At 33.6% G+C, this 13,042-nt stretch overlaps 1 protein-coding gene across 1 annotated transcript in view; it reads right to left on the bottom strand.

Annotated features, from left to right (window-relative positions):
• The window catches only part of LOC129231795 (uncharacterized), a 51,558-nt gene extending 44,336 nt beyond the window's left edge, over positions 1 to 7,222 (bottom strand). The window contains exon 1 of the mRNA XM_054866170.1: positions 7,122 to 7,222. Within this exon, the coding sequence (XP_054722145.1) occupies positions 7,122 to 7,155 (34 nt within the window). The 5' untranslated portion in view covers positions 7,156 to 7,222. The remainder of the gene's footprint in view (positions 1 to 7,121) is intronic.
• Between the last annotated feature and the right edge of the window lie 5,820 nt (positions 7,223 to 13,042).

The raw sequence follows: 13,042 nt of genomic DNA, 5'->3' as shown, positions 1-13,042 counted from the left end.
TCGAAAATCGTTTCAGATTGCTTTTTTAGGAAGTACAATTTTGAAAAACTGCTGAGCCCCTAACATTACCAATGTGGTCTACCGTCAAGTTTTTAGTACTTCAGTTTCGGAAAAATTCCGAACAAGGCCCATTAAACCTTTTTTCTCTAATACCATCCAATTCGTTAAAAATTGGATTTTTTGTAACAATTGTATGAGGCGCTTAGCACGCAGTCCCCTTAAAATAAAGGGAGCTGATGCTCCCGTGTAAAATCTGAAAATGAAAAAACTACAGGGGAGAGCTTTAAACCCCTCTTCATAGTATCACTAAATGTTGCTTAAAAACTTTGTCTTTTAGGACTTCTATTTCGAAATGTTTTTTTGGGGAGAGCCTCAGAGAACGTTCCCTAACATCAAAGTTTGTCGGTAACTGCGTTTTGGAACTACAATTTCAAAAAATTGGGAGAGGAATTATCGATTTCACTAGTTTTAAAGAAAATTGATTGGAAATAGCCCCCAAGTCCCTTCCTTTTCCCTAACGTCAATAAATATCGCTTATAATAACGTTTTTAAAACTTCAGTTTCTAAAAATTCCCTCAGAAGTCTTAACAAAAATTCCTCCCCGTAACATCACCAGAGACACTCGAAACTGCGTTCTTAAGACGACAATTTCAAAAATTTCTCCGGGGGAGAGTCCTTGGACCTCCCTATCAGATAGGGAAAATTTCAAACAGGTATTTAAAGGGGTGTGCCTTCTTTAAATACCTGTTGCTCTTTCCGCAAGTGTAGTAACAAAGGTTTACAAACAACTTGACCAAAACTTTTAAAATATACTTTTTAGATTATGTTAGATGTACTTTTTAACTTAAATTTGAAAACATGTTTCAACGCATTTACTATCTGCATTCTTTTTTTACTATTTGTAAAGGAATGTGTTATACAATAAATAAATATTTATTAATTTATAGCAATAGTTGAAACGCATCGCAATTCACCTTAATAACACTAATTGCAACATACTGACGAAATTTTGGAGCAAATCGGTTAAGTATTAATATAGATGCGAGCATTTATCAGGACGAACTGCCGCCATCTTTGATGACGTTAGTCTAGAAAGTAAACCAGATGGCAAATGTCTACCCAAACTCAAAATACTTTCCAGGACACCTATTAAACTTTTGTTAAAGCATTATCCTTGCTCAAACCTTCTACAGAAGTGTTGAGCATTTATGAGCGCTACCGGCCGCCATCTCTGATGACGTCATAGCAGGAAAATGTACCAGGTGGAAGACGTCCAACCAAGCTAAAATACTTTTTAGGACACCAATTGAACATTACTGGAAAAAAATCTCCCTACTCGAACTTTCCAAACGTGTACTGTCAGATTCTGGACTAAGTGGCGAAAATTAGAAGATTGAAAATAAAGCACCCGTATCTGAATACTGAACTCTTTTTCGAAAAAAAAAAGGGAGAGGGTTTTTGATAGCAATTTGTGTTACGGTATATCTCCGTTATAACAAAAGAAAAAAAAATTCACACTAATATGCTTAGTATGAAGTGAATTTTTAATCAAACCCTTTCGTACTTTACAGTTTATTAAAAATACTAAAATACAACTTGATAGAAAAATTTAAAGCAAAATTGATTTGTATGTGTGTAGGAGGCGGCATTTTGAAGCTTTGCCCAACCTCGGAAACTTCCTAGATCCGGCACTGTGAAGCCCTAAATGTTTTTAGGGATTTACTCGAGCGCGTCAGGTAAACATAGGGGAGATACCTTACATCATGTTTTGAGTACCCTTACCAAATGTTGGCCCTTTCTGTTGGTGGACGTGTCGACAGCCCGACAGATTAGTAAAAAAACAATTTATCATCAGTTGTATTGAAGCGCGACAGATTAAGATAACGTTTGTTAATTACTATATACAAAGTGTACATTTAGAAAATCTGTCGATTTGAACGTGACGTAAAGGTGTGGGAGGGTTACGATGTTGCAAAAAAAAAAAAAAACCGTAGCTTTGACATTCTCGAGCACGGTTAATTTACTTTAAAGAAAATCTAAGAATTACGAAGTATTAAAAATAGTTTATCAAATTCTGGAGCGTGTACATGCGTCGTAAGGATTACAGCTGATCAAAAAGCTACGGTCCTGTTAAAGCTTGACCATGAAGAGGTGGCTGTTGACTAGACAGTTGAAACTGAATACATCATTGGTTAGTACTAAATATGACGTGCGAGACTTTTTTTTCCCAGCGGTCTGAATAATAATACCCCTCAAAGTAATCATCAGATTTTAGGCTACCATGGCTGGAACATCAAGCTGAACATTCTGTATTTCAATGTGATTTTTTTTTTTCATTTTCAAAAATTCGCTACAAGCTTGCGTCACTTCCAAAACGTCAGTCTTTTGAATGGTGGTATTTTTAAGTTTCACTTAACATCCCCTTTGACTATCTGACGCGCTCAAAAAAAAATTCTTTTCTATTTTCTACTCCAGATATCCGCCCTCCACCGCGCAAATCGGCAGATTAACATACCTTACCAGGAAACCACACTATCAAGGAAATTCGGAAAAATCGAAATTGGTAGCATTTGAAAGAGCATCGTAAAACATGTTTATGGCACAAAATTACGTGCCCTCGCGAACCCCTTATCGAAATATGAGGTCTTAAAGTTTGCAGAAATTTTAAGTTAAGTCGCCAAATTTAGCGACTTTTGTTTAAAAATGGTAGGTACGGCGCGAATTCAAAATCTGCATCTGACAAAACATCTCATTGCCATTTTTGGACTTCACCAAAACACGTGAAAGATGTTTTAAGGTTATTCTTTACCCATGGATACCCATGGACTACCAGGGAGAGAGGCTCGCCATTAAAGTTTTTAGGGGGTTGTTTTCAGGGGTATTTTTCTCTCGTCTGGGGGAAGGGGCTTTTGTTTTTGTGGGGTCTTCAAGGTATTAGTGAGGGGGGAGGGTAGCATTATCGCCCTTGGGGCAAATAGGCACCCCTGCTAAACTTGTGTGCATCAAATTTAAGAACCACTATCAAGCTTATAAAGTGGAAAGTTTTTCCAGAAGAACAACTTTAAATCAAGATTAAGCTTAAGTTTTATTTTATTATTAATGATAAAAGCAGTCCCACCTCAGTCGGGGGGGGGGGGGGGTTAAAGGGGTTAAGGTTGACCTCTTGGTTTTTAACAAAAATGTATTTACATGTACTTGCAAAAGTGCAGTCTGGAAGGGAAGGGGGAACCACCGGGGAACGATGTCACCGGAATTTTTTTTGTAAAAACAATGCAAATGTAATATTAATTGATTTCAAACCAGCCTTTTTTTCTAGCGAGTCCCCTAAACGCCATGTTGAGTTCCCAGACACATTATTTCCAACTCTAGCTATATGTATGTGGGTGTGTTTTCTGTTGCTTTTCCGCATAAGCAATTTGTATAATTCTGCCGTGAGAAAGCAAAGCGTATAGTATCAGCAATTTTTTTTGCTACATTTTGTTTTTTACTTTAGGTAATTAAATATAAATTATTAAAAAACCTCTAATTCAGAAATTTTAATCAACAGATTAATGTAAATACAGAATAGAGCTAAAGTAAAATAAAAATGAAATAGTAAGTTAATTTGTATACTTAAGGCAATATAAACTTTAAAATAATTCTAATTCAGAAATTTTAATTAGCAGATTAATGCTGAATACAAATAAGAGAGAGTAAAATAAAAATGAAAGAAGCCTGTCGAAAGAGCAAAAATAATGCTACTGACCCTGACAAATGACACTGAACAAAATAATGATTAAAAGACAGAAAATTGTGGCACTAGAAGCATGTCATGAATTTAAGCCGAGTACAGATATTTCAACCGTCAAACTCCCGCGAAATGCAAAATCGCAAAGGTGTTTAAAATGGAGGTGGCCGAGTTTTCAATAACCCAGACTAAATACCAAGCATATAGTATCATGTCCGAGTATTGTGGTTGTAATAATCTGGAAATGAATAAGTGATTGTAGTTTGATTGAAACATAACTTGTAAAAGTTATTCCAGTATTTTTAAAAATGAATAAAAACATGCAATTTGGTGTGCATAGTGAGGGGGGAGGGTAGCACTATCGCCCTTGGGGCAAATAGGCACCCCTGCTAAACTTGTGTGCATCAAATTTAAGAACCACTATCAAGCTTATAAAGTGGAAAGTTTTTCCAGAGGAACAACTTTAAATCAAGATTAAGCTTAAGTTTTATTTTATTATTACAACACATCTTTCACACGCTTTTGCAGATGACCCAAAATGGCAATGAGGTGCCTTGCAAGATGCAGACGATGAAATCGAGCGGTGTTTTAAATTTCCTGCCAACTCTTTAAATCTGGCGACTTTTCTTGAGATTTCGGCAGACTTGAAGCCCCTATATCTCGAAAACGAAAAGACGAGGGCACAATTTATGGGTCAAAAAAATGGTTAAATATGCTCTTTCGAATGCGACCATTTTGAACTTTTCCCATGATTACTGAAGTCGTGTGGTTCCCTGGTTTGGTTCACAGACAAGTTGGAGCATCAAAACTATAAATATGACACGCTTGAGTATGACCATGTAACTGCTTTTTTACATTTATGAATAGCAGTAGACACTTTCCCTACCACTAAAGGGAGCATTATTTAACATTTTCATCTTGTAACCTAAACTAAAAAATCTAATAGGTCCCACAACGCTCGAGTAAATCCACATTTAGCATCATGGTCTCCCCTACTAGTAGTCTTTCCAATTCATTTTAAAAGTAGACATTTAAAAAACTACTTCGTTCCATTACATTTAAAATTAACTATGAACGCTTATGCCCCATTTGGTGCCTTATTTCTGACCGATTTTGGGCTGTTTATTGACGCCCAAGTTGTTTCAGTAATTTTCGATACTCAAAAACCTATATTCTTCAGCATGACCCCTCCCCCTTTTAAAATGGTAGCCTGACAGTCAAAGGAACAAGGCGGGGGCGGGTAATTAACCCGTAAAACTGGTGAAATAAGGTGAGGTGGCACCAGCAAAATTTAAACTCCTAAGTGATATTTTATTTTACTAGATTGCGCTGTGAATCCACACACTTTTTTTTTCAATCTAAATAAAGTGAGTGAGTAAAAAAGTTAAGCGTTGAGTGATTTTTTTTTTTTGCTCTTTGGATGCTGTATTCAACATTACTTCATCTTTAAATTGATAATTTTTCTTCTTTACGACGTATTAAATTTGTAATTTCGCCGTTAAATAGTTGCAAAATAAAAAATTCAAGATATGTACATTTGCATACAAATTTTTGTAGTTACGTATATGGCTTTATACATTTGTACACTTACGGTACTGTATCAGTTTTATTAATGTAAATAAGCGAAAAGTCATGGGAAGCCTTCCAGTTTTAACTACCTAACTTTTGTGAAGTACACTAGAAATATTATGTTACTGTTGCATATACCCCACCTCACCACTTACGTTGCAAAAAAATCACGAATTCATGAAACCGACCCCTTACTGTTAGAGCTCTAAACTTAGTATATTTTACAGGTGGTAGACCAAAAAACTGATCACAAATTTAGATGTAATCATATGTATATCAAATATCCAAGTCAATATGTAGGTTGAATCCCAGTGCCTTTAATACCTTTAGACGATTTACACAGTTCCCAACAGTACACAATGCAATGAAATTTTGCTGTACACAGAGTTTCAAAATGAAACATGGAGCATTCCCAAATTCATTTGACAGGTAAATAAACGCAGTAAAAGATAAGCAAACAAGAAAATTTTGTCATGCTTAATGATAAGCAAGATATATATCATTTCTAAGGAATATTGTCATTGTAGCTGTTGTCCGGATAATAACTGAACACAGGGGTATTCTCCCAACTATGTTATGGATTTAATAGCATTACTAGTTTCACGACAAGAGATTAGTTAAACACTTTTCGAGAAATTAGTGTGTTTTTAGAAAAGTACCTATTTGTTTCATTCTAAATAACTGAAACTTACTTTGAGTTCATCAGTTTGAAATTTAAGCTTTTGTCTTTCTTTTATTTTATATAATAGCCCATCAATTCTTACAAGCAAACATTAAGCAAACGTGGTCAGGATTTTCTCTATTTTAATTTTAAACTTTCAGTCATATTCTAAATACTATAACAAATAACGTATCATGCGGTCTATTCGGCGCAATGGATAAACGTACCTTTCTGTAGGAAAATTACTATACATTACTTGCCTCCGAAAACCAAATTCGAAATTTTATCTTGTATAAACAACATAAGTAACAGTTTTCGGTTTGCAATAAGTTTATTTCTGACACTTGTGCTTTCGAAGTTGAAACTGAAACACCACCTATATGTTTTACTAATATAACTTATTAGTAGAGACTTTATAATTTTGATTTAGGGACTGCAATTAATCCCGAGTTTGAACTAACAAATGATATTTTAAAATAAAACCTAAAAAACCTGAAGTTCTGGATTACATTATTATTATTTTTTTGAAAATGAAAGTGAATAACCTAGTGAAACGCAATTTATTCTTACCGGTTGAGAAAGGTTAACAAGTAGGTCATCCACGTGGTTGAATTTGGCACACCGAAAACAAGTTATTACTAAATTTAAAACAATGACTGATTTAGTGGTCTTTTTAGTGTATGCAAAATTTAGAAATCTGATTTATACAGAGTTGTCAAGGTCAAGACATATGTCAACGGCTCTAAATTATTACGGAATTTGCGATGTACTTGCACAGTTAGTGCTACACTGTAAAGCAAATAAAGCAACATATTTACAAATAATGTTACTTTCCTTGCCAGAAAACAGTTAATTCATTACAGAACTATGAAATATGTCAGTTTTTTTAAATTTCTGACAAAGCTTTGCACATTAGCATATTAATTGCCGCACTCACATAAATACTACGAAGTGTAATATAGCAATTACGATACAAATTAATACAAATTAAATCGATATCTTCTATTGTCTAACGAAAAATAAGCGTTAAAAACCACATATTTAGAAACTTTTTATAAACAGAAGACCAAACCAAATTTAATTAAGACCAAGGAAAATTATTGTAATTTTAAAAAAAAAGTTACAATTTATCAAAAAGTTCGTAAAACAAAAGAATAAACTTACTCAAACTATTCCTCAAAGTTATTGATAGAACCATGAAGTGTAATGTAAGAAGAAACTCAACCCTCAATCACTACAGCAAGTTCTGAAGTCTTGTCTTCCGTCAAACTATCTCGCAGTTTCCAGGTCATTATTCCCCCGGTCTGGTAAAACGGAACATGGTTGCTTGTGTAAGATAAGTAACTCGCCAAAAGACACAGATATTCTACTTTATCGCCAGCAACAGGAAAATTTTTCTTGATCGTTACCTCGTTAGGGGCGATCGCCAGAGCCCGTTATGTTGCGAGTTGCGACTGCTTAGTGTCCTTGACAGAGTTCATTACCGCTGTGAGATAATACTCGACTGTGACAAAAGTATCTAAAAGTTATCGGCCCGGAAGTCAGTTGGATACATAATCGTGATGATTGCTCCATAGCAATGTTGACGATGCGATTGAAAAACAAAAGTAACTTTTAAGCGATGATGTGCAATGTTTTGATTAACATTTTGTTGACATGTCTTATGCGTAGTTTGACAAGGGGCGTGCACAGAGGGGGTGGGAGAAGGGACACCTGTTGGCCCGAGCCTGAAGGGGGCCCGAGATTTTTAAAATATGTAAAATATATGGAGGGAGGGAGGCCCGTAAAAGTCATTTCTGACGGGCCCCAAAATTTCTGTGTACGCCCCTGAGTTTGGCTATGTACTGCTTAAATATATTTCATTTAATTGTACACATTCAGAGTAAATAGTTAAACAAAGAGAAAGCATATGCATAATCACTTCCTATTCTGACGATTATTGTTTACCATAGAAATGTTAGAAATCAAACATAAAATAGGCCAAATTTGCGCGATGAGATTTAAAAACAAAAGTAACTTTTAAACGATGATTGTGCAATGTTTTGATCAACATTTTGTTGACATGTCTTATACGTAGTTTGGCAAGGGGTGTGCACAGAGGGGGGAGGGGGGCACCTGTTGGCTCAGGCCCGAGCCTGAAGAGGGCCTGAGATTTTTAAAATGAGAGGTGAAATATATGTAGGGACGCAGGAGCAAAAAATATGGAAAGGGGCCCGTAAAAGTCATTTCTGACGAGCCCCCAAATTTCTGTGCATGCCCCTGAGTTTGGCTATGTACTGCTTGAATTTGTTTCATCAAATTGGACACATTTAGAGTAAATAGCTAAACAAGGAGAAAGTCATATGCATAATCACTTCCTATCCTGGTGATTATTGTTTAATGTAGAAATGTTGAGGATATGATTTAAAAACAAAAGAGTAACTTTTAAATGTTGATGTGCAATTTTTTTGAAAAGCATTTTGCTGACTGGCCTTGCACATCGATGGAATATTTTTCATTGAATTATAGTAGATTCAGGTTAAATAGAGAAACAGTGAGAAAGCAGATACATAAGCATTTCGTAACCGTAATGTAATGCGCAATGGTTTGAAAAAAAAAAAAAAATTGTTGCCAGGTGTTGCAAGCAATTTGGCATGCGTGGCGGCTGATCATTTTTCAAATAACATTCAGATTTATTGGTAAAACGATAAGAAAGCAGAATATTTAACTGGCTTTTTTTCCATTGACAATTCCGAATCACGTCGACATATTTTCATCTCTAGCTCCGGATAAAATGCATGTAACAAAAAATACCAGTAATCGCGTGAAACTAAGATAAACGCTCAATAAAAATATTGATAAGTCGCAAGATGTATTAATAGATGAAAAAAAAATTTTAAAAAAAATAGAAAGGAAGAAAATAAAGTGACTATTGACTGAAAGTCGTTTCCCCTCCGAAGTTAAGCAATACATTACCTTTTTCTCATATCTTTGTTATAGTAAAGACTTATACAGAAAGAAATAAAATCCCAGCTAGAATTTTTTCGCGCAGTAACCAGAGTATACCAATGTTTGCTATATATGCTAATATATATATATATATATATATATATATATATATATATATATATATTATTATTATTATTATTATTATTATTATTATTATTATTAGCAATAGAAAGTTTAAGCAAGTAAGAACGAAAATTTGAACCGAAAATTCCCAAACACCCTGGGGCCTCATGAGGGGGTTACTCCCCAAGGGCAGGGAAAACCGTGAGATGTTTCGTGAGTGTGTTTCTCATGGTTTCCCCTGCCCTTGGGAAGTAACCCCCTGATGAAGCCCCAGGGTGTTTTGGGATTTTAGGTTTAAATTTTCATTCATACTACTGCTTCAAATTTTCTATTGCTAATAATATATCTTCTACCAGTTTCAAAGTGCTGCCTATGGCGCCAATGGAACTTAGTTGTGAAGCTTACTTTATTTCAATTTGTCTGAATTGTCCATGTTAAAAAACACTGTTTATGTTAATGTTTCTTGGTGTTCCCATACTCCATATACGCCGCATACTCTCAAACATTTTTTAGACATATAGCGATTACCCTAAATTTTCAAAATTTTTCATATTATGACATATTATGTATATGATCGTTAACACATATTGTGCATAGCTGATTACTGGGAGTATACGCTCAGAAAAATTGCTGTATGTAGAAATATATATATATATATATATATATATATATATATATATATATATATATATATATATATATATATATATATATATATATATATATATATATATATTATAGTTGAAAATTTCACAACTTCATCAGTGCAGTTTCCAAGTTCTAACATCATGAGAATGATTTTTCCCATGAACTAGAACTGAAACATCGTAGTTCAAATACAATTCAAATTAAACAAAAAAAAAAAAAAACCTATACCATGCCCATCACTAGTCATTTACCCTAAAGGTTGCTCAATTAGCATTGGTATTCGAATAAGTTGGTTCGTTAAATTAATTGCAAACTTCTTGCTTGACCTCGGTTGAATCCTTTATGAAATTTTGTGTCAGCGAAATAGCAATAGTACTTCAGATACACATTTAAAAAAAGAAGTTTGTTTTGTTTCTTTAACTCATATGCTTATTTTTCATTAATATTTTTTTTTCAAGTTTAATTTGCCCATGTTTCAAAGAAGAAAAAAAGAAAAATTTCACTGACATTTATTAGGGCCAGATGAGGTAAAATAAAGTCTACAAAAGACAGGTAGTAATTGCCAAACCTTTTGTTTTATTGGCATGCTGATTTTTAAGAGTTTTTCCATAAAGAGTAATTTTTTAAACAATATTTTTTTATTTGGCAACAGTCTTTAAATGTAAATTATGATTGTTTTAAATATTCCAGAAAAGTATGAAATGCGGGTAGATAAAAAAGCTTGCTACTCTTTGATTTCTGAAACAAAAAATATTCCTGAAAAAACGAAAAATTATGTAAAAAGGAATTAAAACTTAGAACACTATGGCAGCTCTTTCCGGATGTTCCTATTGGATACGAGAAAACACGGGAGAAAATAGATTAAAACTTTCATGAGTCAAATTTTCTTAAAAAAAAAAAAAAGACTTTAGAATATGTTGATGTAGAATAAGTTTAAATTATATCGTATATACACTTGATCAGCCAATCGTAGAGGGAATTACTAATTGCTAATAATTACTATACATTATAAACTTGTTCGTAAAAATGTTTAATAAGGTGTGTGTTATCCGTTTTCCAACTGATTTTATTAATTTTAACAGTTATTTAATTTATCAACCTATATTCATTTTACTGCCTACTATGGGGTAAAATGATCATAAAAACAAGTCTACTGAATGCAAAAAGCGATCGATGATTAAACATCCTTTTCAGTCAAAAAGAAGTAAATTAAAAATTGTAGCTACTTTCAAATTGTGTCATGTTAATTTTTTTAATTAAATATTTTAAATGTTTCTTAGAAGTGTCACTTAAATATGGCTTAATTTACACTCTTTTTATCCCATTAACCTTACCAACAAAGAAGTTAAACTTATGGGAAATAAACTGTTTCATTGCATTAAGAATGTGTGATTTTAAATTTTAATTTGATTTTATAAATTATTTTTTTTTAATTTATTTTGAGGAATGTATCCCTTTATGACTCAATGATTGTGTTAATTTTTTCTGCTTAAAACTTGCATGCATGTACGTGTGCATAGAAGAACGTGTTCTGAATGCAAATCTTTTAACAACAACCCTTTATTTTACTAATATGTCTTGTAGATCTTCTTTATGCACCAATAGCTGCAGGTACTATAAATTATAAATATTACTAAAACTAATTTGAAGCATCAAATCAATACTTAATACAAAAATAATCAATGCAAAGTCTCTTCAGAACTAAAGTGAACCCATGCGACATTTGAGTTTCAAGAATGAGCATAAATTTTGATCTTTTCTTAATTACCATATTTTAAAATATGTTACTGCAATATAATCACTTTCAGTCATGTTGTAAAAATAACCAAAAACTAATTGAATAAAAAGCTCTTTTGAGTAAAGAAAGCAGGTAAATGCGATGTCTGGTGCCTTAAGAGTTTATCGGAAAATGTGTCGGATAAAAAACAATGAACTTTTATTTGTCCCTTGCTTCAATGGATTAAATAGTTGAACATCGATCAAAAAAAGAGGAGGACTGAAACGTAAAAATTTCAGTTTCCGTTCAGTCATCTTTAGCAAAATTACAATAATTTCTTGCGATTTTTTGAGCCAAAACTTCAAAGCCGATATCTTAGATTCAATGCAGAATTAATCATAACGAAAGAATAAGGCTATATCACGTTTTAGCGTTGCTTTAGACCAACGGTTCCCAACCGGTGGTTCGCGAACCCCTGGGGGTTTGCGAGAGGTTTTCAGGGGGTTCGCGAAAAAAATCTTGTAATGGCGGAGTTTTAACAAGACAGTTTCAAGCAAATTCTGCTCCTTTTTTATTCATTTTGTCTCTCGCACATTCGATACTCTTAGCATGAAAGTATTTGCATACTTCCTGACCTATTTTACATTTAAATAATTTAGTCTGTCATTGCGAAGTGCCGGTTTTAGCGCTTCCATTGAGAATGATAGCCCTGAAGCCATCCTGAAAAAGCTCTACTTATGAATACAATGTACACAGATGAAATAATTGAAAAGCGTTCATTTCCTCGGAAATGTTGTATCGGAAAGATTGATTAAACTTGATGAAAACATTACATGGGCCATATGCGAGCGTCTAAAATTATTTTGATGTTTAGTATTTCTTTACCATTTGAGTCCGGCGAATAGCTATCCCTCTTCTCTTGTATTGAGTTAAAAATGCATAGAAGTGAGACAACAATTTACTTCGAGCTCTATTGTCGAAAAAGGGAAAGAATGGCTAGCAACCTAAGCATACCACAGGAAGTATGAAAAATTAATTACTATAGAAAATTTTCGTGGGTGAAAGTTTGTCAGTGTGAGGTTTACGCATGAAAAAAAAAAAGAAATAACGGAATTTAACCATGCAACTTAAATAGCGCTATATGTAAATAAGAAATTTATGAAATTTGGGTAGAAAATTTCTCTTGTAGTAAGTGAGTTTAAAAATATTTGTTTCGTTAAAAATTACCTTTTGTGTAAAAATTAGAGTAAATGATGTGTATATTGAAAATAGCAGGGCTGCGGAGTCAGAAGGAAAATATCCGACTCCGACCCGACTCCGACTCCTGGATTTTTTAATGCCCGACTCCGACTCCGGATTTGTTTTTTAATTGTATTTTTTCAATTCCCTCTCCAAACAGAGGTTGAAATATTAATTCATTTTTATGAAAATTTCGCATTTTGTATTTTATTGTAAACCCAAGACGCATACAACGTTAGAAATTCAATTTAAAAATCAAATTTTCCAATAGTTACGAGTTTAATGCTTAACACGTAGATTTGATCAAATCGTTTGCTTTCAATTTTTGAAAGCTGTAACTTGAGAGGAAAAAAGCTTTTTTTCTAAGCCTAAGTTCTTGAGAGGGGGTGGTTTGCCCCGGGTGACACCCAAAGGTAATTTTACAGTTTAT

Source organism: Uloborus diversus, chromosome 10 (genome assembly GCF_026930045.1).
Source record: "Uloborus diversus isolate 005 chromosome 10, Udiv.v.3.1, whole genome shotgun sequence".
Lineage (NCBI taxonomy): Eukaryota > Metazoa > Arthropoda > Arachnida > Araneae > Uloboridae > Uloborus > Uloborus diversus.
The sequence above is the reverse complement of the archived record's forward strand: the minus strand, read 5'-3'. Positions and strand labels throughout refer to the sequence as shown.